At 38.4% G+C, this 27,314-nt stretch overlaps 1 protein-coding gene across 1 annotated transcript; it reads right to left on the bottom strand.

Moving 5' to 3' along the window:
• On the bottom strand, window positions 1-27,255 carry Casp12 (caspase 12). Its single transcript, NM_130422.1, is given in 10 exon segments — window positions 1-123; window positions 548-657; window positions 3,052-3,201; window positions 3,895-4,129; window positions 4,904-5,077; window positions 5,457-5,551; window positions 7,965-8,042; window positions 23,455-23,517; window positions 26,024-26,275; window positions 27,244-27,255. Coding segments are annotated over 10 exon segments (1,263 nt in total). The 5' UTR covers window positions 27,251-27,255; the 3' UTR covers window positions 1-24.
• Between the last annotated feature and the right edge of the window lie 59 nt (window positions 27,256-27,314).

The raw sequence follows: 27,314 nt of genomic DNA, 5'->3' as shown, positions 1-27,314 counted from the left end.
ATTTATTTGCAAGAGTAGGCTGTGTTAATTTCCAGGGAAAAGGTAGAAGTAGCGTGTCATAGATACTCTCTCAATGGTGGGCATCTGGGTCAGTTCACCTGGGACCTCAAATGAGTATTGAACCTGTAGTGGCAAAGAAAGTCCTTAGAGTTCTCCTAAGAAGGGAACAGCTTTTGCTACTCTACCCAACAGCAGCAGCAGCAGCAGCAGCAGCAGCAGCAACAACAACAACAACAACAACAACAACAACGATGACAACAAAAGTTGTGATGTATGTTAGGACTGTGGCTGAGTACTATAACATTTTTTTTAGGTTTTCCCTGCATGTAATGCAGGCAAAGTTACTTAGGAACTTATGAAAAGTGTCTGCACAAGCGTCTAAAAATCAGAGGGTTTTTAGAAAAAAAAAAACCACAATGCTTATATGTGGTAATCTAAAACATTCTTTAAAAAAATAGGATGTTAAGTATAATCAGAATGGAACTTTTTATGGCTCTTAGCACATGGCAGTTTTAGAGAACATTAAAGATTAACACCAAACCCTTACCTTTCGGAAAATTTCTTCCAAATGATAACACCAACAATACTTTTTGAAGCAGTCAATGAGTTTGGAAATGAAGAGAGAGCCACTCTTGCCTACCTTCCAAGAAATGTTATCTGTAATTGAAGGCATGGGAAAGATGAAAATGAAGTGTGGAAGACTCATGGCATGACACTTTAGGAACCAAGTATGACTGATACTACATAGAAGACAGAGGGCCAAAGGTGAGTAAAGCAGAATGCTCCATATAAGACACATGGAGTACTCGTGCAGATCCTCCATCAAAAAGCTACAGGTTTTTCTTTTTTTTTAATAGGTGAGCTGAATGCTACAGTCCACAGCAAGCAAATCCTGTGAAGCAAGTCACAGGGCCCTTCCAGGATCCACTTCATGGTAAAGAAAAACTCATCTGTAAACAGTCCTAGCATCTCTGCTATATTTGTTTTAGCACATTTCTCCTATTGAGTAATACTCTTAAAGAAGACAATTTCTCTGCCTTTTGAACTGAGCTTCTGTTGTTAAAGCAGAGAGAAACAGTTCTCTAACTGCCACTTAAGTTTTTTCCTTCAGTGAATTTAAAGCTATCCTTCCTTGGCAGCTCCTTTCACAAGACTCTACTTGTATTTGGCTTCTTCTCATAGATCTTATACCACTGTCACAAAATGGGCCTGCCACCTGCCCCAATATCTCTAAATCCCTAAGTCAAACTCATTTATAAAGCTTCACCTGCACTTGACCTATCATTCACATTAGAACTGGTAGCACTGAGAGCCTTACCAATAACTCTGAAATTCATTCATTGGTTTTTCTTCCTTTGGTTTGTAAGCCAAGCACACTGGATTCCTTTTTCATCCTTAGTCTTCATTTTTAAGCGCATTTTCAACCTCATCCCCACAATATTTCTAACAATATTCTCAATTTTCCATTGTTTTTATCTCTCTTTAGCATTGGAAAATATTGTTTTAGCAGTTGACAATTCCCCAAACTATACCGTTAAGGCAGATATCTTCTGGAAATGAACAATTTCTCAACTTTTTATCCATCATTTAACTTTCAGCTATGGCAATGCCATCTCAAACTGTCGCTTTAAAACTTAAAAACATTCATTCACATGTTAATTTATAACATATCAGAGAATATTTATAGTACATCCTTCCATACATGATTCTGTTAAATAAAATATTACTATGACATGAAATAATATGGTACAATCTTTAGGAAAATAAAGTATCCTATTAAGTAATTTCAATGTAGTACTGGTTTTGGATAATGTATCACCTACATATTCCCTATCTCTTTTCAGTCAAATCAGCTAAAGCAATGAGTCATGTTCATTTCTCATACAATTTACTGGAGCCAATGACTTGACTCATTCCATGTTATCATTATCATCTCTGTGTCTCAGTTCTGCAATAGCAGTCTAACCTGCTTTACTCCATCTACCCTCAGTACACTGCATTTCATTCCTTTAATTTAAAAGTTAAATCTGCATCATTTCAGTGTTTACATTTCTCCAAAGTTACTACCATAAAAGATGCTGTGCAGATTGCATATAACTTTTAGTTTCTTGTTTTTCAGTAAAATATATAGAATTTTTCTTTCAAATAAAATCTCATTAAAATTGTAATACATAAAATAAATAAAAATGCACCTTATCTAGGTGTAGGTGGCCACTCTTAGTTTTCCTTCTCTGGTCTATACTTAAAGAGTCCGCTAATCTCTCTTAAATCACATATGGCCATGCATCAGCTGCAGATACATCACTATGATTTATTAGAAAGGTTGCATGTCAGGGCTCAATGCATACACACAGAAGCAGAACTCTGCATACCACAATCTCCTAATGATTCATACACACATGAGACCTTATACTCATAGTATGTGAATGCAAGGAATCCTGATTTGTACAAACTTGTCACAAGCTGCCTTGTTCTATAAATCCTTCGTAGAGCCCTGTTGTAGATGACTGTTTAAAAGGATGTTTGCCCAAATTGACATTCAGCTACTGGGATTGTTTTGTTTCTGTGCTGTATGTCATATTTGCTCTAGTTTCTCTGTCACAGACAGATCATTAACCACTGTTGCCTATATTAATATGAAGGCAAACATTTCAGTGTTAAGTAGTTTCGAAAAATTAGATTAAAATAATAGGCTAATAGTTTCCACAGTACGTGCTGTAGGCTTAGGATTGTTTTTACTGGTAGAATTTTGGGATCTTATAGGTTATGCATTGATAAGTCACTAACATGTTTAAGAAGAAAACCAAAGTGAAATAGCATTTATTTTAATAGTGAAAATATCTGAATTTTGGATTCCCCAAAATTACCTGTCCACATTAATCATTTCTAAAGCAAATCTAATCATGAAAACTGAAATACTTTAAATATCTCTACCACCAAAAGCATCCCAATAATTAGACATAGACAGTTTATTGAAAATATATTATCTCAGCCTAGCATGTTATATTAAAAACTACTACTAATAGAGTCAGGACATCTGAAGTCACTTACGTGGGGTAGAAGATTTGAAAGCAATGAAATCTGTCTCCACATGGGCCTTTGTTATACTATTATTCCATCTATGGCTCAACACACATTCCTCATCTGTATCAGCAGTGGCTATCCCTTTGCTTGTGGATACCCAAATAGTACCAGTATGTCCTAGGAGAGATGACACTTCTTAAACAAATGTAACACACATTCACTGTTGCATAGTCCATAAAATATACAAATGCTATAATATACTTTATTTGCTACATTGCATTATGATTTAATTGAAAATGCAAATATTGATGTGCACATGTTTCATGTGTATGAATCATATACATATATGAGGGCAAGTTATCAATGTCCTTTTGCACACTCAGAGGCTGAAGAAAAAATATGACAGTGATTTTGCTCTATCACTCTTCACCTTACCCTTTTGACAGGATTTGTCTGTGAACCTGGAGCTTACTTGCTAGCAAAGCATCAGTAATCTTGCCTGTGTCTACCATCTATGATCCTGGGGTTGTGTGAAGACATGCTGTGCCTAACTTTGCACATAGGACCTTGGGATTTGTTCTTGCACAGTGAGCACTTCTACTCACTAAGCCATCTTCCTGGCCTCAAAAATATAAAAAGCCCCGGTGAACAAGAACAATACAACACCCACAATGTTGACAAATGACTGGGGCATTTCTTATTATCCCAGGATACTTATTGTTTCTTTAAAACATAAAATGTAAGATAGTATCTTTTGGACTGTACACACAAAAGGTACTAAAATGTCCTTCCCCCATTTGTCTACTGGAATATGCCAGACTCATAAAAGAAAGTTCAGAACCACATGCTAGATCCTTTACTCTGACTCACTGCCTCTGCAGGCTTGCATGATGAGAATCTTGGGTTTGTTTCTCAGACTCGGACAGTTAGAATTGTTGAAAATGGTGAAGATAGTGTCATCATGAAGAACATCTGGCTTTTTGTTTCTGTGCTTCACCCCACAGATTCCTTCCAGGATGCCGTGGGACATAAAGACCAGGAATGTGCTGTCGGAGGACTGGTGCTCTGGACGGCCAGCAAACTTCATTAATTCTGTCTCCATTTCCTAAAAAGACTGCAGAGTCATTCCCAATGTATTCTCCAAATAAAGTTTGTATCTGAGTGACAGAGGAAGTTCACAAAAACTAAACTTCTAGGAATCAAGTAATTTAGGCAGAGTGCTGTGGTAAGATAAGTAACATTTTTTACATCAAGTCAGAAAATGATATGAACATTATTCTTTTGTTTTTTATTAAACATAGCTTTCATTCCTATGTCTTTAAGGAGAATCTTGGATTTTTAAGGAACCTGAGAGATAGAATATAATCAAAACCAACTTTATTACAATTAGGTTTTAGAAAATTCTCATTAAAAGAACTGATACACAGAGTTTATATTGAAAAAATTGAAAATATAAATTTTTTTTGCTATCAAACAATATCAAGTTTTGCATGTTTTAATCAAATTTTCTTAGGTTGTTTGGACAGAATTGAGATTATAACCTTTGTATAACTCACAATAATTAGGCATATTTTTCCGATATTGTTACATTTTTATATGTTTATTCTCTAGGTACTGCAAGTTTCAAAACTCAGAGCTTATGCTTCTCTTAGAACATCAATTAATAGCAACATCCAGACTAACAATTAAGAAATGCCTCCTGTTTTGTTGAAATAATGTTGCAAAGCATTCTGTGAATACTTTTTATGAGACTACACTTTGGACAAGGTCAAAACCCAGGAAATCCTGCTCTGGAGCAAATACAATTTGTTCTGGTTGCTACCCAAAGATAGGTTGACAATAGCACAGGGAAGGTTGCCCCCATCTTTGGGGCCATTACCTGAGCTGTAAGGTTTTCCTTTATCACCACTGAGTATCCAAGATTTTGAAGTAGTTCTTTCATGTTCAAAATGTCAGTCTCAGCATCATCTCTATCAAAAAGATAGTCAAACTTTTTGTTGCAGATGATGAGGGCCAGGCGGGTTCGGCCTTCCTTCTCCATCACTGGATATATCTGCAGTTATCAGACACATGGAATTTAAGAAAGGGTCCTCTTCATATCTCTACAATCAGTACAATGAGGACGGAAGTAGTTGTGAACAACAGAATGTTGCTGATAAAGTTATGCTGTGTTGACGAAATGATAGAATGTGAGACTAAAAACATATATCGTTGCCTGAATAGAGTATAAATTTCAACTAGTGACATGGCTTGGATTATCTGGTGGGGTGGATTTGAGGACATACTTTGAGATAAGATTTAAATATGGGAAAAAATTTAGGAAGAGAACCACTTGATTAGATAAAGTTCATTTTCTTTCATTTAATCTGAAGGAATCTGTGTGCATAGCCTGAATGGGCCAACTCTAGTCCCCTGGTTCCAAAGCTAATCACCTCTTCTGCCCTTTCTGTCTTCATCGTACAAAACCAATCACGAGAACATAGCTTCAGTGAATCCTGTACTTCTGTGCTCTGGATTCCCTGAGGAACTGAAAGAGAAAACAGAAACGAAGAACTGACACAACTCTGTAAGTCATGCACATGTCACAGCCCCCAGTTTATAATTCTGGAGTGCTCATTGATGCTCCTCAAAAAGTAATGAGAAAAAAAAACAAATTCATATATAAATGACTGAAGCAAAGCTCTTGATTTTTTCTTTCTTTTGTTTTCTGTTTATCACTGACACTGTGCTTTTCTAGTGTGGCCAACATTGTCTAGTCTTTCAAGTTCAATAAATTAAAATCACATAAACTTAGGGATCTAAACTTTGTAAGAAAGTTAAGCTTTATTTAGTTGACTTAAATAGGTAGTTAATATTCTGATTTTTCTACCCTTTCAGGCCATTTCAGTGACAGGAAGCCCACATCGGTTTAGTGGTTCTTTACAGTTCTATATATTGCAAAATATACACCTTTATATCTGGACCATGTAGATAACATTTAACACCTTAATAATGACCTCATGAATTATTCCATATTTACTGCTTGTAAATATAAAAACAAAAGAAGTCTTTAATCGTAATCTAGTTTGATGCACCGGAGAAGAAAACCACTTCATTACTAATAATTGAATATTTTCAACTTCTTTAAAACATTTGCTCTTATGTCCTTGATTTTCCAAAGGACAGTGACCCTCCTGATCTTTTTAAGCACTAATCATTTATTTACCTTGGCCGCTATTCGTTTTCTCTCATACTACAAGGAAGTGAATATCCTTGCTTAGAACACTGCCTCCCTTTCTGCTTTGAACCCCAAACCTTCTCAATCCCTCACAAGAATTTTGGTAGATCATTTACTTAGAATTTTGCATCTTGCTCTCCTCCTCTCTCCCTCTGCTCTTCTTGTATTTTCATAATAATGTTTGGCTCTATCAACAGTCTCTTGTCTCTTTTTGCTGATTTATGATGTGTAAGCTGAGATTACAGAAACATCTTACACATAAAGGATTTCTTGCTATTTGCATCTGCTTAGGACACAGTTGGGTGTTTTTTAACTCTCAGAGATGACCGGACTAATCAGTGGGTCTATATTTGATCAAAGTTTTAGGGAATGACAACTCTCAATGAAAGCAATTTCGCAGGAAACACATACATGCATACATACATTCATGCCTACATGCATATTCACACCTATGCACACATTCATTTACACACACCCATACATACACATGCACACATGTATGCACACATGCACACACATACACAAGCATGCACACACATGTGAATACTTGTATTCATACTCATGCACACACATGCATGCACACAAATTAGCACATATGCATGTACACGTCTACCATAGTAGACTCCTTTTCCACTGAAAAGAAGGCATAGGCATCATATGTCAGACTCTGTACCTAACACTCATGGCTTTACTCATTTCGCATTCAATTTCCTACTTCCCTGTGAGATTATAACCTTCCGTAAGGACTTTGGACATGACAAGGTCATTCTTGTATCAGGTCTACCCTAGCCTTTAGTTTTGTACAACAGTTTTGGACAAATTTCCTTTGCTCCTTGGAGGTATATTCTAATATAGCTCCTCAATAGATGTGAGCTTGACTAAACATCCTCAAGCCTCAACCCATTTTACCTATGCAATTGCTTTCTCTAGTCTAATTCTCTTTCTTTTATCTGTTAAATTAATTTATACTACTTTTTCCATGTTTATGGTATACCACCACTCACTAATTTATAAACTCAATGGTATTAAGGGGTCTTGATCTATCATTCTTGCTGCCATATAAACCAAGTATTGAGAACAGAAATTCAGTATATCATTTAATGTATGGTGTAGGCATGCAAACATAAAAAAAAATTCACAAACGTTTCATTCCTTAGTTTGTCAGAACTTCTAAAAATATAGCATTCTTTTTCTTGTTTTAGATTTTTTATTTACATTTTAAATGTTATTCCCTTTTCTGGTTTCCCCTCCAGAAACCTACTATCCCTTTCTCCACCATGCTTCTGTGAGGGTGTTCCCTCACCTACTCACTTCCTCCCACCTCCCTGCCCTGAAATTCTCCTATAACTCCCCTTTCTAGATAAGTGTAATTCCTTAATAAACTACACTAGTTCATCAATTTCTTTGGTGAACACAAAGAATGTGACTTATGTAATGTTAGGTATTTTTATTTAATTATATATAAAATTTAAAGAGCAGTATACAAACATACTTAACTACATCTTGTTTGTGCTAGTAATTTCTTAAGCCTCTACTGTTTTATAAATTTAAAGATGTTATTAACATCATTTTAAAACATGGGCAATGACAGCACATGTCAGTGATAATGATGGCCTTGCAGTAAGGCCTTCTTGACTGTGGCCCTAGTTCCAGATTCCACAAAAGCTTCGAAAATTTACTTTCTCGCAAATGGCATCAGCATACACCCTGGAATTGACATTACCTGTAAGCATTAGATGTGATGCATGGGCCACTCCAACATTTACCTCCATTTCTTCATCTTCTACTTTTCCCCTGGATTCTGAAGAGAAGTTGAAAACCAGGATTTGAAAAACTTTCAAGTGGTAGAGGATGAAAAATCCCCAGAGTTACTGAGATTCCATAAAGTGATTTCTGCAATAATTCAGGGAACCTGTGACCCCATTCCTAAATGACAAGCAAGACCAATGAAACAGGAGGTTTGGTGCAATTACCCATCAGAGAAAAAGACATTATCTGCTTCAATAAATCTTGTCCCTCATTTTTGTTGACTTTAATTTCTTTTTCAGAATCTGGAGTAGACAAAGAAAAGGAGAATCAGTATTCTGTTTCAAATATAATTTTTATTTGTTTTTTTGAAACTTCAGTATATTGATACATTGCATTGTGATCATGCCAGTGCACCACTATTCAGTCCAAAACAGGAATAATATGCTTTATACGCTAAGGGCTCTGTTTACAGCTAAGATGGGCAATGAATAAATTCATGATTTTCCTGTTTCTTATGCATAATATAAATTGCAAAAACATAGGTTTTAATCTACACTAAACTTGCAGCCCCATTCACATGATTTGTATATGGCCTTGCCTTTGTTCCTTCCCTTGCATTTTATTTTTCTATCAGTATATAACAGCTAACTCACTCAACCCTGGGAATATCTCATCTCTACTATACACAGGATCTCAAGAGACTGGCAGTGGAACATCTGTCAAATCTCTATTTAGGGTGAGGTAGGTGGTTTGCCAATCCCTGGTGCACCCCAAAGGAAAGCTCAACTAGACAATTGTGCATGTGAAATTTTCCCCTTACAATTCTCAGGTTTAACACTATTTCTTTTAAACTCCTGCTTGTGTCCCCATTCCTTAACCTCTAGTGTCATCTCCTCCTTTTCTTATTTTATAGTGTATTATTATTAGTAATGCCTGAATCCAAATTCTGTTGTCTATTTGCTGAAGGCTGAGAGGTCGTCCACTGGATATGAGGAACCAATGGCTATGTCTCCAGTGTCAAGTGACTCTGTCTAACTCAGCAGTTATATACTGTTGACACTTCTGAGAAGGAAAATGTAGAAGACTACATTACCTTGAGTCTTTCCTGGGACATAAAAATAGAGATAAGCTTCTGGTTTTCACCTGTGCGCAAAGCAGACACTGTGCCACAGCTCTCTGTGCTCAGATCCCACTGGAAAAAAGCTGGTCTCCCAGGACTAACACATGAGAGAGCACAGATAAGACAAACATTTCTACTCACATCCCTTGCCCAAGAAGAACCTGCCTAGAACACACAGGACACAGGGATTGAGGAGCAGTCTGCGACAGGATCCTTCTGGTTTCTGTCTGTGCTCTGAGCTGGCCCTGTGCCACAGTTCTCTGTACCCAGATCCTGCTAGGAGAGAGCTGGTTCACCAGTAGTGCTGATAATCAAGTTTATAGGAGGGTCAACCACTGTCAGACACAGCAAGACCAGCTAATATCAGAGGTAAATACATGGAAAGAGGCAAGGGCAAGAACCTAAGCAACAGAAACCAAGTCCACTTGGCATCATCAGAATCCAGTTATCACAACCACAGCAACCCCTGGATAGCCCGATGCGTTGGGAAAAGCAAGATTTTGATTTAAAAGCACAACTCATGTTGACGTTAGAGGACTTTCCTTCTATATGGGTGTTCCCGTCCACATCTTCCCCCCATTACCACTTTCCCCTCCAGAATCCCATTCACTAGAGGTTCAGTCTTGGCAGGACCAAGGTCTTCCCTTTCCACTGGTGCCCTTATAGGCTATTCATGCAGTTGGAGCCCAGGATTAGTCCATGTATATATAATCTTTGGGTAGTGGCTTAGTCCCTGGAAGCTCTGATTGGTTGGCATTGTCCATATGGGGTCTCAAGCCCCTTCAAGCTCTTTCAGTCCTTTCTCTGATTCCTTCAACGGGGGTCCTATTCTCAGTTCAGTAGTTTGCTGCTGGCATTTGCCTACGTATTTGCCATATTCTGGCTGTGTCTCTCAGGAGAGATCTACATCCGGTCCCTGTCAGCCTGCACTTCTTTGCTTCATCTGTCTTATCTAGTTTGGTGGCTGTATATTAATGGGCCACATGTGGGGCAGGCTCTTAATGGGCGTTCCTTCAGCCTCTGTTCTAAACTTTGCCTCCCTATTCCCTCCCAAGGGTATTTTTGTTCCCCTTTTAAAGAAGGAGTGAAGCATCTGCATTTTTGTCATCCTTCTTGAATTTCATGTGTTCTATGCATCTTGGGTAATTCGAGCATTTGGGCTAATATCCACTTATCAGTGAGTGCATACCATGGGTATTTTTCTGTGATTGGGTTACCTCACTCAGGATGATATTTCCCAGTCCATCTGTTTGACTATAAATTTCATAAAGTCATTGTTTTTGATAGCTGAGTAGTATTCCAATGTGTATATGGGAGGGAAACACCCATATAGAAGGGGAGGGGAATGGATTAGGGGGATGTTGGCCTGGAAACTGGGAAAAATAATAACGATTGAAATGTAAATGAGAAATACCCAATTTAATAAAGATGGAGAAAAAAATAAAAATAAATACACTAAAAAGAAGGGGGGAGGGGGAGAGATTAGGGGAATTTTGGATTGGAAACCGGAAAAGGAAATTACATTTGAAATGTAAATAAAAAATACCCAATTTAATGAAGATGGAAAAAACTAATAAATAAATAAATAAATAAATAAATAAATAAATAAATAAATACTAAGTTACCTGGAAAAAAAAGACATAAATAACTCCCTTAAAGAAATATAGGACAGATACAGCCTCTAGGTTCCCGTAGAGGAGGACCCAGGAACAGCAGGTCCACTGCGTCTGAGACACCACTGGAACCTGAAGGGACTGACCGGATAAACAGTTCTCTGCACCCAAATCCCATGGGAGGGAGAGCTAAACCTTCAGAGAGGCAGACACACGTGGGAAACCAGAAGAGACTGCACTCTGCACACATTACTGATTCCAGAGGAAAACACCAAACACCATCTGGAACCTTGGTGCACAGAAGCTCCTGGAAAGGGCGGCCCAGATCTTCCTGGTTGCTGTGGCCGCAGAGAACTCATAAGCAACACCCCAGGAGCAAACTTGAGCCTCGGGACCACAGGTAAGACTAACTTTTCTGCTGCAAGCGACCTGCCCGGTGAACTCAAGACACAGGTCCACAGGAACAGCTGAAGACCTGTAGAGAGGAAAAACTACACGCCCGAAAGCAGAACACTCTGTCCCCATAACTGGCTGAAAGGAAACAGGAAAACAGGTCTACAGCACTCCTGAAACACAGGCTTATAGGACAGTCTAGCCACTGTCAGAAATAGCAGAACAAAGTAACACTAGAATGAGGGTGAGAGGCAAGCGCAGGAACCCAAGCAACAGAAACCAAGACTACATGGCATCATCAGAACCCAATTCTCCAACCAAAGCAAACACGGAATACCCAAACACACCAGAAAAGCAAGATCTAGTTTCAAAATCATATTTTATCATGATACTGGAGGACTTCAAAAAAGACGTGAAGAAATCCCTTAGAGAACAAGTAGAAGCCTACAGAGAGGAATCGCAAAAATCCCTAAAAGAATTCCAGGAAAACATAAATAAACAAGTAGAAGCCCATAGAGAGGAGTCACAAAAATCCCTGAAAGAATTCCAGGAAAACACAATCAAACAGTTGAAGGAATTAAAAATGGAAATAGAAGCAATCAAGAAAGAACACATGGAAACAACCCTGGATATAGAAAACCAAAAGAATAGACAAGGAGCTGTAGATACGAGCTTCACCAACAGAATACAAGAGATGGAAGAGAGAATCTCAGGAGCAGAAGATTCCATAGAAATCATCGACTCAACTGTCAAAGATAATGTAAAGTGGAAAAAGCTACTGGTCCAAAACATACAGGAAATCCAGGACTCAATGAGAAGATCAAACCTAAGGATAATAGGTATAGAAGAGAGTGAAGACTCCCAGCTCAAAGGACCAGTAAAAATCTTCAGCAAAGTCATAGAAGAAAACTTCCCTAACCTAAAGAAAGAGATGCCCATAAGCATACAAGAAGCCTACAGAACTCCAAATAGATTGGACCAGAAAAGAAACTCCTCCCGTCACATAATAGTCAAAACACCAAAGGCACAAAATAAAGAAAGAATATTAAAAGCAGTAAGGGAGAAAGGTCAAGTAACATATAAAGGCAGACGTATCAGAATCACACCAGACTTTTCGCCATAAACTATGAAAGCCAGAAGATCCTGGACAGATGCCATACAGACCTTAAAAGAACAAAAATGCCAGCCCAGGTTACTGTATCCTGCAAAACTCTCAATTAACATAGATGGAGAAACCAAGATATTCCATGACAAAACCAAATTTACACAATATCTTTCTACAAATCCAGCACTACAAAGGATAATAAATGGTAAAGCCCAACACAAGGAGGGAAGCTATACCATAGAAGAAGCAAGAAACTAATCGTCTTGCCAACAAAACAAAGAGAAGAAAAGCACACAAACATAACCTCATATCCAAATATGAATATAACAGGAAGCAATAATCACTATTCCTTAATATCTCTCAACATCAATGGTCTCAACTCCCCAATAAAAAAACATAGATTAACAAACTGGATATGAACGAGGACCCTGCATTCTGCTGCCTACAGGAAACACACCTAAAAGACAATGACAGACAGTACCTCAGAGTGAAAGGCTGGAAAACAACTTTCCAACCAAATGGTCGGAAGAAGCAAGCTGGAGTAGCCATTCTAATATCAAATAAAATCAATTTTCAACTAAAAGTCATCAAAAAAGTTAAGGAAGGACACCATATTCATCAAAGGAAAAATCCAACAAGATGAACTCTCAATCCTAAAATGCCCAAATACAAGGGCACCTACATACGTAAAAGAAACCTTTCTAAAGCTCAAAACACACATTGCACCTCACACAGTAATAGTAGGAGATTTCAGCACCCCACTCTCATCAATGGACAGATCATGGAAACAGAAATTAAACAGAGACGTAGGCAGACTAAGAGAAGTCATGAGCCAAATGGACGTAACAGATATTTATAGAACATTCTATCCTAAAACAAAAGGATATACCTTCTTCTCAGCTCGTCATGGTACTTTCTCCAAAATTGACCATATAATTGGTCAAAAAACGGGCCTCAACAGGTACAGAAAGATAGAAATAATCCCATATGTGCTATCAGACCACCACGGCCTAAAACTGGTCTTCAATAACGATAAGGGAAGAATGCCCACATATACGTGGAAATTGAACAATGCTCTACTCAATGATAACCTGGTCAAGGAAGAAATAAAGAAAGAAATTAAAGACTTTTTAGAATTTAATGAAAATGAAGGTGCAACATACCCAAAATTATGGGGCACAATGAAAGCTGTGCTAAGAGGAAAACTCATAGCTCTGAGTGCCTACAGAAAGAAACAGGAAAGAGCATATGTCAGCAGCTTGACAACACACCTAAAAGCTCTAGAACAAAAAGAAGCAAATACACCCAGGAGGAGTAGAAGGCAGGAAATAATCAAACTCAGAGCTGAATCAACCAAGTAGAAACAAAAAGAACCATAGAAAGAATCAACAGAACCAAAAGTTGGTTCTTTGAGAAAATCAACAAGATAGATAAACCCTTAGCCAGATATGAAAAGGGAGACATAACTACAGATTCAGAGGAAATTCAAAAAATCATCAGATCTTACTATAATTCCTATATTCAACAAAACCTGAAAATCTGGAGGAAATGGACAATTCCCCAGACAGATACCAGATACCGAAGTTAAATCAGGAAGAGATAAACGAGTTAAATAACCCCATAACTCCTACGGAAATAGAAGCAGTCATTAAAGGTCTCCCAACAATGAAGAGCCCAGGTCCTGACGGGTTTAGTGCAGAATTCTATCAGACATTCATAGAAGACCTCACACCAATATTATCCAAACTATTTCACAAAATTGAAACAGAAGGAGCACTACCGAATTCCTTCTATGAAGCCACAATTACTCTTAAACCTAAACCACACAAAGACCCAACAAAGAAAGAGAACTTCAGACCAATTTCCCTTATGAATATCGATGCAAAAATACTCAATAAAATTCTGGCACACCAAATCCAAGAGCACATCAAAACAATCATCCACCATGATCAAGTAGGCTTCATCCCAGGCATGCAGGGATGGTTTAATATACGGAAAACCATCAACGTGATCCATTATATAAACAAACTGAAAGGAAAAAAAACACATGATTATTTCATTAGATGCTGAGAAAGCATTTAACAAAATTCAACACCCCTTCATGATAAAAGTCCTGGAAAGAATAGGAATACAGGGCCCATACCTAAACATAGTAAAAGCCATATACAGCAAACTAGTTGCTATCATTAAACTAAATGGAGAGAAATTGAAGCAATCCCACTAAAATCAGGGACTAGACAAGGCTGCCCATTCTCTCCCTACTTATTCAATATAGTTCTTGAAGTTCTAGCAAAAGCAATCAGACAACAAAAGGAGGTCAAGGGGATACAGATCGGAAAAGAGGAAGTCAAAATATCACTATTTGCAGATGATATGATAGTATAATTAAGTGATCCCAAAAGTTCCACCAGAGAACTACTAAAGCTGATAAACAACGTCAGCAAAGTGGCTGGGTATAAAATTAACTCAAATAAATCAGTAGCCTTCCTCTACACAAAAAAAAAAAAAAAAAAAAAAAAAAACTGAGAAAGAAATTCGGGAAACGACACCGTTCATAGTAGACACAAATAATATAAAGTACCTCGGTGAGACTTTAACCAAGCAAGTAAAACATCTGTACAATAAGAACTTCAAGACACTGAAGAAAGAAATTGAAGACCTCAGAAGATGGAAAGATCTCCCATGCTCATGGATTGGCAGGATTAATATAGTAAAAATGGCCATTTTACCAAAAGCGATCTACAGATTCAATGCAATCCCCATCAAAATACCAATCCAATTCTTCAAAGAGTTAGACAGAACAATTTGCAAATTCATCTGGAATAACAAAAAACCCAGGATAGCTAAAACTATCCTCAACAATAAAAGGACTTCAGGGGGAATCACTCCCTGAACTCAAGCAATATTACAGAGCATTAGTGATAAAAACTGCATGGTATTGGTACAGAGACAGACAGATAGACCAATGAAACAGAATTGAAGACCCAGAAATGAACCCACACACCTATGGACTCTTGATTTTTGACAAAGGAGCCAAAACCATCCAATGGAAAAAAGATAGCATTTTCAGCAAATGGTGCTGGTTCAACTGGAGGTCAACATGTAGAAGAATGCAGATCAATCCATGCTTATCACCCTGTACAAAACTTAAGTCCAAGTGGATCAAGGACCTCCACATCAAACCAGATACAGTGAAACTAATAGAAGAAAAACTAGGGAAGCATCTGGAACATATGGGCACTGGAAAAAATTTCCTGAACAAAACACCAATGGCTTATGCTCTAAGATCAAGAATTGACAAATGGGATCTCATAAAACGCAAAGCTTCTGTAAGGCAAAGGACACTGTGGTTAGGACAAAATGGCAACCAACAGTGTGGGAAAACATCTTTACCAATCCTACAACAGATAGAGGCCTTATATCCAAAATATACAAAGAACTCAAGAAGTTAGACCGCAGGGAAACAAATAACCCTATTAAAAAATGGAGTTCAGAGGTAAACAAGGAATTCACAGCTGAGGAATGCCGAATGGCCGAGAAACACCTAAATAAATGTTCAACATCTTTAGTGATAAGGGAAATGCAAATCAAAACAACCCTGAGATTTCACCTCACACCACTGAGAATGGCTAAGCTCAAAAACTCAGGTGACAGCAAATGGTGGCGAGGATGCGGAGATAGAGGAACACTCCTCCATTGTTGGTGGGATTGCAGACTGGTACAACCATTCTAGAAATCAGTCTGGAGGTTCCTCAGAAAATTGGACATTGAACTGCCTGAGGATCCAGCTATACCTCTCTTGGGCATATACCCAAAAGATGCCCCAACATATAAAAAAGACACGTGCTCCACTATGTTCATCGCAGCCTTATTTATAATAGCCAGAAGCTGGAAAGAACCCAGATGCCCTTCAACAGAGGAATGGATACAGAAAATGTGGTACATCTACACAATTGTAATATTACTCAGCTATCAAAAACAATTACTTTATGAAATTCGTAGGGAAATGGTTGGAACTGGAAAATATCATCCTGAGTGAGGTAACCCAATCACAGAAAAACACACATGGTATGCATTCATTGATAAGTGGCTATTAGCCCAAATGCTTGAATTACCCTAGATGCCTAGAACAAATGAAACTCACGACAGATGATCAAAATGTCAATGCTTCACTCCTTCTTTAAAAGGGGAACTAGAATACTCTTGGCAGGGAATAGAGAGGCAAAGATTAAAACAGAGACTGAAGGAAACCCCTTAAGATCCTGCCCCACATGTGGCCCATACTTATACAGCCTTCCAATTAGACAAGATTGATGAAGCAAAGAAGTGCAGGCCGACAGTAGTTGGATGTAGATCGCTCCTGAGAGACACAGCCAGAATACAGCAAATACAGAGGCGAATGCCAGCAGCAAACCACTGAACTGAGAACGGGAATCCCGTTGAAGGAACCAGAGAAAGAAGTGGAAGAGCTTGAAGGAGCTCGAGACTCCTTATGAACAAGAATGGCAAGCAATCAGAGCTTCCAGGGACTAAGCCACTACCTAAAGACTATACATGGACTGACCCTGGACTCTGACCTTATAGGTAGCAATGAATATTCTAGTAAGATCACCAGTAGAAGGGGAAGCCCTTGGTCCTGCTAAGACTGAACCCCCAGTGAACGTGATTGTTGGGGGGAGGGCGGCAATGGGGGGAGGATGGAGAGGGGAACACCCATAAAGAAGGGGAGGGGGAGGGATTAGGCGGATGTTTGCCCGGAAAACGGGAAAGGGAATAACACTCGAAATGTAAATAAGAAATACTCAAGTTAATAAAAAAAAAAAAGAAAGAAAGATATATAGGACAACATAGGTAAACAGGGAGAACACATTAAAGAGGTATCATAAAAATCCCTTAAAGAATTATAGGAAACACAAACAAACAGATTAAGGAATGAACAAAAATGATCCAGGATCTAAAAATTGAAATAGGAACAATAAAGAAATCACAATGAAAGACAACCCTGGACATAGAAAACATAGAAATGAGAACAGGAGTCATAGACACAAGCATTACCAACAGAATACAAGAGACAGAAGATAGAATCTCATGAAAGAAGACACCATAGAAATCATTGTCAAAAGCAAAGAAAATGCAAAACACTCAAAAGCTCTAATTACCCAAGATGCAATCTACAGACCAAATGAAACACAAGAAGAAAGACAACCAGAGTGTGGATGCTTCAGTCCTCCTTAAAAGGGGGAACAAAAGTATTCATAGAAGTTGACATGGAGGCAAAATTTGGAGCAGAGACTGAAGGAATGGCCATTCAGAACCTCCCCCACCAGGGGATCCAGGCCTTATATATACAGCCAACAAAACTAGACACTATTGATGAAACCAAGAAGTGCATTGCAACCCCGTAAGAACAACAATACCAACAAATCAGAGCTCCTAGAGACTAAACCACTACACAAAGACTACAAATGGACAGACCCATGGCTCCTGCTTCATTTAGCAGAGGATGGCCTTGTTGGCCATCAATGGGAGGAGAAGCTCTTGGTCCTACCAAGGATGGACTCCCCCAGTGTAGGGGAATGTGAGGGTGGGGAGGCAGGAAGGGGGTTGTTTGGGGAGGGGGAACACCCTTATAAAAAGGGGGATGGGGATGGGATAGGAGGCTTATAAATGGAAAAGGGGGAAAGGAAATAACATTTGAAATGTAAATAAAAATATCAAAATTAAAAAAATAAAAGAAAATGAAAAAATTCCTGTCCTAATACAGGAAATCAAAGACACAATGAAAAGATAAAACCTACAGATAATAGGTATAGAAGAAAACGATGATTCCCAACTTAAGGCGCCAGTAAATATCTTCAACAAAATTATAGAAGAAAATTTCCCTAACCTACAGAGTATGCCCATAAATGTACAAGAAGCCTACAGAACTCTAAATAGATTGGACCAGAAAAGTAATTTCTCCCATCATCACATGGTAGTCAAAACAGCAAATGGACAAAACAAAGAAAGAATATTAAAAGCAGTAATTGAAAAAGCCCATGTATTATGTGAAGGCAGATGTATCAGAATCACACCAGACATCTCAACAAGGACTATGAAAAACAGATCCTTAGCAGATGTCATACAGTCTCTAAGAAAACATAAATCTCAGCCCAGCAAAACTCTCATGGACATAGATGGAGAAGCCAAGATACTCCATGACAAAACCAAATTTACAAAATATCTTTCCACAAATTCAGCCTTAAAAAAGAATAATGATGGAAAACTCCAACACAATGAGGGAAACTACATGATCAAAAAGCAAGAACATAATCTTCTTTCAAATAACCCAAGAGAAGAAAGCCACACAAACATAATCCCTCCCCTAACAACAAAAATAACAGAAAACAACAATCGTTGGTCCATAATGTCTTTCAGTATCAATGGACTCAACTTCCCAGTAAAAAGACATAGAATAATAGAATGTATATGTAAATAGGACAGAGCATTTTGCTGCAAATAAGAAACACAGCTTAGTGACAAAGACAGACCCTATATCAGAATAAAAGGCTGGGAAACAATTTTCCAAGCATGTGGTCCCAAGAAACCAGCTGGTGTAGCCATTCTAATATCGAATAAAATCAACTTTCAATCAAAAGTTATCAAAAAGGCTAAAGAAGGACACTTCATATTGATCAATGAAAAAATCCACCAAGATGAACTCTCAATCCTGAACATCTATGCTCCAAATGCAAGGGCCCCTACATCCATAAAAGAAACCTTACTTAAGCTCAAGGTATACATTCCACTCCATACAATAATAGTGGGTGGCATCAACACCCCATTCTCGTCAATGGACAGATTATGGAAATAAAAACTAAACAGAGACACAGAGAAATTAACAAAAGTTATGAACAAATGGATTTAACAGATATCTATAGAACATTTCATCTTAAAACAAAACAATATATCTACTTCTCAGCACCTCATGCTACCTTCTCAAAAACTGACCGTAAAACTAGTCACAAAGGGTTGGGGATTTAGCTCAGTGGTAGAGCACTTGCCTAGCAAGCGCAAGGCCTTAGGTTCAATCCCCAGCTCCGAAAAAAAAAAAAAAAGAAAGAAAAAAAAAGAAAAGAAAAGAAAAAAAAACTAGTCACAAAACAGGCCTCAGCAGATACAAGAAGATTGAAATAATCCCATGCATCCTATCAGATTGCCATGGACCAGGAAGCTGCACAATGCTCATCACAATGACATCTTGGTCAGAGAAGAAATAAAGAAAGAAATTAAAGACTTTTTAGAATTTAATGAAAATGAAGGCACACCATACCCAAACTGATGAGACACAATGAAAGCAGTGTTAAGAGGAAATCTCATAGCGCTGAGTGCCTGCAGAAAGAAACAGGAAAGAGCATGTGTCAGCAGCTGAATGCCTCCAACATGAAACTGGAGAGAGCCTAAAAGCTCTAGAACAAAAAAGGCAAATACACCCAGAGGAGTAGCCAGCAAGAATTAATCAATCTCAGGGCTGAAGTCAACTAAGTAGAAACAAAAAGAACTATAGAGAGAATTGACAAAACCAGGATCTGATCCTGTGAGAAAAATCAACAAGATAGATAAACCCTTAGCCAAACTAACTAGAGGGCACAAAGAGAATATCTAAATTAACAAAATCAGACATGAAAAGAGAGACATGACAACAGAATCTGAGGAAATTAAAAAAAAAATCAGGAATTCCTACTACAAAAGACTATATTCAATAAAACTGGAAAATCCGGATTAAATGGACAATTTTCCTGACCTGCACCAGTTACCAAAGTTAAATTAGGAAGAGATAAACCATTAAACCAGTACCATAACTCCTAAAGAAATAGAAACAGTCATTTAAAGTTGACCGAAACAAGAACAACTAAAAGCCCAGGAGGAGATGAGTTTAGTACAGAATTCTATCAGACCTTCGTAGAACACTTAATACCAATACTCTCCAAACTACTCCACAAAATAGAAACAGAAGGAACATTACCCAATTCCTTCTGTGAAGTCACAATTATGCTTATACCTAGACCACAGAAAAACCCAACAAAGAGCATTTCAGACCAATTTCCCTTATGAATATTGAAGCAAAAATAGTCAATAAAATTCTCACAATCTGAATCAAAGAACGCCTCAAAAGGATCATCCATCATGATTAAGTAGACTTCATTGTAGGCACGCAGGGATGGTTTAATATATGGAAACACACCAATGTAATCCACTTTATAAACAAACTGAAAGGGAAAAAAAACACATCATCATCTCATTAGATGCTGAGAAAGCATTTCACAAAATTCAACACCCTTTCATGTTAAAAGCTTTGGAAAGATCAGGAATTCAAGGCCTATACCTAAACATAGTAAAAGCAATATATAGCAAACCAGTAGCCAACATAAAACTAAATGGAGAGAAGCTTGAAGCAATCCCACTAAAATCAGGGACTAGACAAGGCTGCCCACTCTCTCCCTACCTATTCAATATAGTACTTGCAGCCCTAGCCAAAGCAATCAGACAACAAAAGTAGGTCAAAGGAATACAAATTGGAAAGGAAGTATTCAAAATATCACTATTTTGCAGATGATATAATAGTTCAATTAAATGACCCCAAAAAATTCCACCAGAGAACTCCTAAACATGATAAACAACTTCTGCAACATGGTTGGATATAGATTGTACTCAAACCAATGAGTAGCCTTCCTCTACTCAAATGATAAACAGGCTGAGAAAGAAATTAGGGAAAAGTCACCCTTCACAATAATCACAAATAATATAAAATACCTTGGTGTGACTATAACGAAGTCAGTGAAAGATCTGTATGACAAGAACTTCAAGCCTCTGGAGAAAGACATTGAAGAAGATCTCCCATGCTCATTGATTGGCAGGATTAAAATTGTAAAATGACCTTCCTGGCAAAAGCAATCTACAGATTCAATGCAATCCCCATTAAAATTCCCACTAAATTCTCCATAAAGTTCGAAAAAGCAATTAGCAACTTCATTTGGAATATCAAAAAACCCAGGATAGCAAAACCTATTCTCAACAAGAAAAGAAATTATCAGTCAATCACCATCCCTGACCTCAAGCTGCATTACAGAGCAACTGTAATAAAAGCTATATGGTATTCATACAGAAAGAGGCATGTATGTCAATGGAATATAATTGAAGACCCAGAATAACCCCACACACCTATGCTCACTTGATCTCTGACAAAGAAGCTAAAACCACCCAGTGGAGTAAAGAGTATTTTCAACATATGGTGCTGGTTCAATTGCAGATCATCATGTAGGGAATGCAGAACAATCCATTCTTATTGCCCTGTAAAAGCTCAAGTCTAAGTGAATCTAGAACCTCCACATAAAACCAAATACACAAAAACTAATAGAAGAAAAACTGGGCAACATCCTCAAACCCATGGGCACTGGGGAAAATTTCCTGAACAGAACACCAATGGCTTACGCTCATTGATCAAGATTCAAGAAATGTGATTTCATAAATTTGCTAAACTCCTGTAAGGCAAAGGATACTGTCATTAGGACAAAATGGCATCCAACAGCTTGTAAACATATTGTTACCAATCCTCTTTTTTTTTTTTTAATTCGGAGCTGGGGACTGAACCCAGGGCCTTGTGGTTGCTAGGCAAGTGCTCTACCACTGAGGTAAATCCCCAACCCCTATTTTTACCAATCCTACAATTGATAGAGGGCTAATATTCAATATATACAAAGAACTCATGAAGATAGAATTCAGAGAATCAAATAACCCATTAAAATGGGGAACAGAGGTAAACAAAAAAAAAATCTCCACTGACGAATATTGTATGGCTGAGAAGCACCTACAGAAATGTTTCACATCCTTAGTCATCAGGGAAATGCAAATCAAAACAACCCTGAGATTCCACCTCACAACAGTCAGAATGGCTAAGTTCAAAACTCAGCTGAGAACAGATGCTGGTGGGTATGTGGAGGTGGAGGAGCACTCCTCCATTTTGGTGGGATTGCAAGCTGGTACAACCACTCTGGACATCAGTCTGGAGGTTCCTTAGAAATATAAATAAGAAATACCCAATTTAATAAAGATGGGAAAAAAAGAAAATTGGACATAGTACTACTTGAAGGCCCAGCTATGCCACTCCTGGGCATATAACCAAATGATGCTCCAACATATAACAAGGATACATGCTCCACTATGTTCATAGCAGCCTTGTTTATAATAGTCAGAAGTTGGAATGAATCCAGATGCCCTTCCACAGACAAATGGATACAGAAAATGTGATACATTTACACAAAGGAATACTTTTCAGCTATTAACAACAGTTACTTCAGAAATTCATAGCGAATTGGATGGAACTAGAAAATCTTGAGTAGGCAACCCAATTGCAAAAAGACACATATTGTATGCACTCATTGATAAGTGGTTATTGGCCCAAAATCTCAATTACCAAGAAACAATCCATAGACCACATGAAGCTCAGGAAGAAGAATGACCAAATTGCAAATGCTTTAGTCCTTCTTAGAAGGGGTAACAAAAATATTCCTAGGAGGAGATATGTAGACAAAGTTTGGAGCAGAGCATGAAGGAGCAGCCATTTTTAGACTATCACACCTGAGGATCCAGCTCATATATAACTCCCAAACTCAGACAATATTGTTGATGCCAAGAAGTGCATGCTGACAGATGCCTGATATAGCTGTCTCCTGAGAGACTCTGCCAGAGCCTGACAAATACAGAGGAAGATGCTTGCAGCCAACCTGCTTGCAACCAACCATTGAACTGAGAATGGGGTCTCCAATGGAGAACTTAGAGAAAGGATTGAAGGAGATTAATGGGTTTCTAACCCATAAGTACAACAATACCAAAAAAACTAGAGCTCCCAGGGACTAAACCACCATCCAAATTGTACACATGCACAGACCCATGGCTCCAGGTGCATATGTACCAGAAGATGCCTCTGCTCGGCATCAATGGGAGGAGAAGCTATTAGACCTGCCAAGGCTCTATGCCCTAGTGTAGGGGAATGTCAGGGCAGGGTGGCGTGAACGGGTAGGTGGGTGGGTGAGTGAATACCTTCATAGAAGCAGGCTGGCAGGGGATGGAATAGGGTGTTTATGAATGGAAACTGAGAAAGGGGATAACATTTGAAATGCAAATATAAAAATATCCAACAAAAACCTAGAGATCAAATGGTTTCTGTTGCAGTCTGTCACATAGAGGTAATTACCTGATGCAGAAGATGGTGTAAACATTTTCTGAAGTTCATCCTCTTCATCATCAGAAGGAAATTCTGAAACAATATGAACAGCAGATTTTTTCTTTTTTTTCTTTTTCTTTTCTCCATATTTATTAAATTGGGTATTTCTTATTTACCTTTCAGTTGTTATTACCTTTCCCGGTTTCCAGGCAAGCATCCCCCTAACCCCTTCTCCTCCTCTTCTATATGAGTGTTCCCCTCCCCATCTTCCTCCCATTACCACCATCCCCGCAACAATCACGTTCATTGGGGGATCAGTCTTGGCAGGACCAAGGGCTTCCCCTTCCACTGGTGCCCTTACTAGGCTATTCACTGCTACCTATGAGGTCAGAGTCCAGGGTCAGTCCATGTATAGTCTTTGGGTAGTTAGTGGCTTAGTCTCTGGAAGCTCTGATTGGTTGGCATTGTTATTCATATGGGGTCTTGAGACCTTTCAAGCTCTTCCAGTCCTTTCTCTGATTCCTTCAACGAGGGTCCCGTTCTCAGTTCAGTGGTTTCCTGCTGGCATCACCTATGTATTTGCCATATTCTGGCTGCGTCTCTCAAGAGAGATCTACATCTGGTTCCTGTCAGCTTGCACTTCATCCATCTTATCTATTTTGGTGGCTGTATATGTTTGGGCCACATGTGGGGCAGGCTCTGAACGGGCTGAACAGCAGATTTTGGGGGCAGATACAACAACATTTCTAGGCCATATATGCATGAAAACCCTCTCAAAGCACTGATAAATAAATGCCCAAGTTGCTCTTTCAAACATGGGTATTCCAATGTTTTCCAAGCTTCAGTTTTGTTTATAACCATCCTAGACTTTTCCAAATAAAAAATGGAGGCACAGATTCTATAAAACAAAAACTTTTCTTTGATTTTTATATAAAGATGTAGACAAAGCCTTTACCAGAGTTTCTTTGTAATAATAATTTTTCTAAGAACATAGATATACTTGACTGTATTAAAGTTGTTTTTATACAGCATCAAATACACGATGAAAATGTTAACAATTAACGTATACATTTTCTGTATCAACTGCTAGGGTATGATCGTGGACCTTCAGTGATTCATGCTGCCCTACCAAAATACAAAACCTGGGGCCTGAATGCGACAGCTCCATACTCAAAATCTAACAATACTTCTTGTTTTTAGAGATAAATTAATAATCCACTACACTTGAAATTTGGAGATTTTTTGTTTGTTTGAACCTAAAATCTCCAGGATGTGACCAGAAACTTAGATCACAATTAAAGGGGAGACAGGATCAGGATCAGGTGTGGGAAGAGACAGGGGAGAAGTACAGAGGATCAGGAAATTGAATGGAGGTATGTAGCAGTGATGGATGAAGAACTCAGGATAGCCACTAGAAAGTCCCAGATGCCAGGGAAGCAAGAGGTTCCAAGGACCCAATGGGAAACAAAAATACCCAACATAGGAGTGGTAGAACCTGTAGAGACAATGTCTAGTGGATAGGCACAGGCCCTGGTTGAGGGATGGGGCCACCAACAAATCTCAAAAATTTTAACCCAGAATTGTCTAGCCCCTGTCTCAAAAAAACACAGGGACTAAGAATGAAGCAGAAATTAAGGAAATGTCATGCAGAGACTACCCCATCCAGGGATCCATCCCATCTGCAGATGCCAAATATAGACACTATTGCTGATGCCAAGAAGCTCTGAGTGACTGAAGTCTGGCATAGCTGTTCCCCAAGAGGCCCTGCCAGAGCCTGATCAATAGAGATACAGGGGCTCACAGCCTGTTGTAAGGCTGAGCATGGACACCCCAAGAGAATAGGAGCAGGAGCTGAAGGTGTTGAAGGGGATTGAAACTCCACAGGAAGAACATCAACTAACTGGGCCTCCCAGAGTTTCCAGGGATTAAACCACCAAGATTACATATGGAGAGACCCCATGGTTCCCACCGCAGATGTAGCAGAGAAGTGCATTATCTGTTATCAATCGGAGGGGAGGCCCTTGGTCCTGTAGATGCTTGATGACCCAGTATAGGGGGATCCTGGGATGGTGAGGTGAGAGAGCACCCTCATAGAGGCAGGCAAGGGGTGGTAGGATAGGGGGCTTGCAGAGAGGGAAATCTGGAAGGAGGACAACATTTGAAATGTAAACAAATAAAATAGCCAATAAAAAAGAAAATAAAATTTTTTTTAAAAATCCCTGCTCTTTCTTCATCAATATGACTGAATATTTGCTGAGTACCTGCCATCAGTCACAGTCATTTATTACGTTATTAATATGTATTCATAATATGTATTCTCATGACCGTGTTTTAGGACAGGGAAATACAATAATCTAATGAATGTGTAAATTTCCTGGAGTAATCAATGGTGCAATTGTTAAGGGAAAAATAAAATATTCAGGAATAATATGTACTTTGGGTGAATCTGGGCCTTTTTCATCTGTTAAACAAATAGATAAGCAACAGCCTACAGGATATGGAGAGGTTAGATTTCCTTAAGAGCAAGAGAAGTAAACATAGAAGCCTTGTAGGCAGTGGAAAAGAAGGAATTGATGGTGTTTTGGCCAGAACTACTCACGTAAACTCAGCTGTTTGTCGGAATTGGCAATGTGACCTGCAAATATTTTTCCTGCCATTTCTGTTTTCTCAAAGAAACTTTCAACCAGGTTCTCAGCTTTGCTCAGGATTAAGCTCGCTCCTTCTCCGATTTTGAGTAACTCATCGCCATTTAAAACATTTTTGTCCATCAGGTCATCAAAAACTCCATCCAGCATGTCCTTGGCCAAACCTTTGATCTTGTAGATTGGATCCCTTTCATGTGTTCTCTTGGCTGTAAAATAATAGCATTTAGACATGGAAAGTTATTTAGATAGCTGTTTCTATACTACTAGCTTTCAAATTCAAATAGACTAGAATCTCCCACATAACTAAATAAACAGGACTCCCTTGAAAGGATTTCTTGGAAATTATACTTCTTGCATTAAGATGGGACCCATGGGTTTTTCTTTTCTTTTTTTTAAAGTCTTTCTTTCATTTTTGAGAATATAATATATTTAATCAGGTGACAGTTGAGTGACAATTTGTCTATAAATCCATGAGAGCATTTATATTGTTTAACACATTCCAAATTTGTATAGGAGGAAACTGATTTAAAGAGAAGAGAAATCATTTCATCAGGTGATTCAATCATAGATATGTGATGTCTGACTTTCCTGGAGATCACTCATGATCCTTCTAATTTTGCTCGTTTTGTAAATAACTTAAAATGACATTGTATTCCATATATAGCATAGTAAAATGTGAACACATTACAGCTATATTGTCCCTCATTTTGTTTATATTTCCAGTGCTCCTGGAGGGCTCTGTGTAGAAGTGAAGAAATCAAACTAGCTGGCTTGCTTGCTGCTGAAAGTAGTTCAGATACTGAGAAAAAGATGGAGTGCATAGTTCCATAGTAAAGTTTCTCATCCTCACAACAGAACACCCACAGAGTGGCGGGAGACAACTTCTAGTCAGTGAGTCAAAAAGCAAACCTTAAATTACACTACAGGAAAACATTAAAAGCTTGGGTCTAGAGACATCCATTTTCCTGTCTTTCCCACAGTTGGAAATGCTGATCGTAAATGGCTTTGAGTGTCTGTATGTCATCTGCTTCAACATGTGCTACGCCATAGCTTCCTGCTCCCACTTACTAACAGCTCTGCTGTGATGAAGCCCTTCCATGTTGTTATATCTGCTCTCAGAAATCCATATGTAGCTCCCTCATAACAACTATAAACAAAGAAAGGACCCACTTACCAGCCATGGCAGTGCAGGATTCTTGGACATAAAAAGCAATGAAACTGAAAGCAATCTGAGAAACAGTCTGC

Source organism: Rattus norvegicus, chromosome 8, assembly GCF_036323735.1.
Source record: "Rattus norvegicus strain BN/NHsdMcwi chromosome 8, GRCr8, whole genome shotgun sequence".
NCBI lineage: Eukaryota > Metazoa > Chordata > Mammalia > Rodentia > Muridae > Rattus > Rattus norvegicus.
The sequence above is the reverse complement of the archived record's forward strand: the minus strand, read 5'-3'. Positions and strand labels throughout refer to the sequence as shown.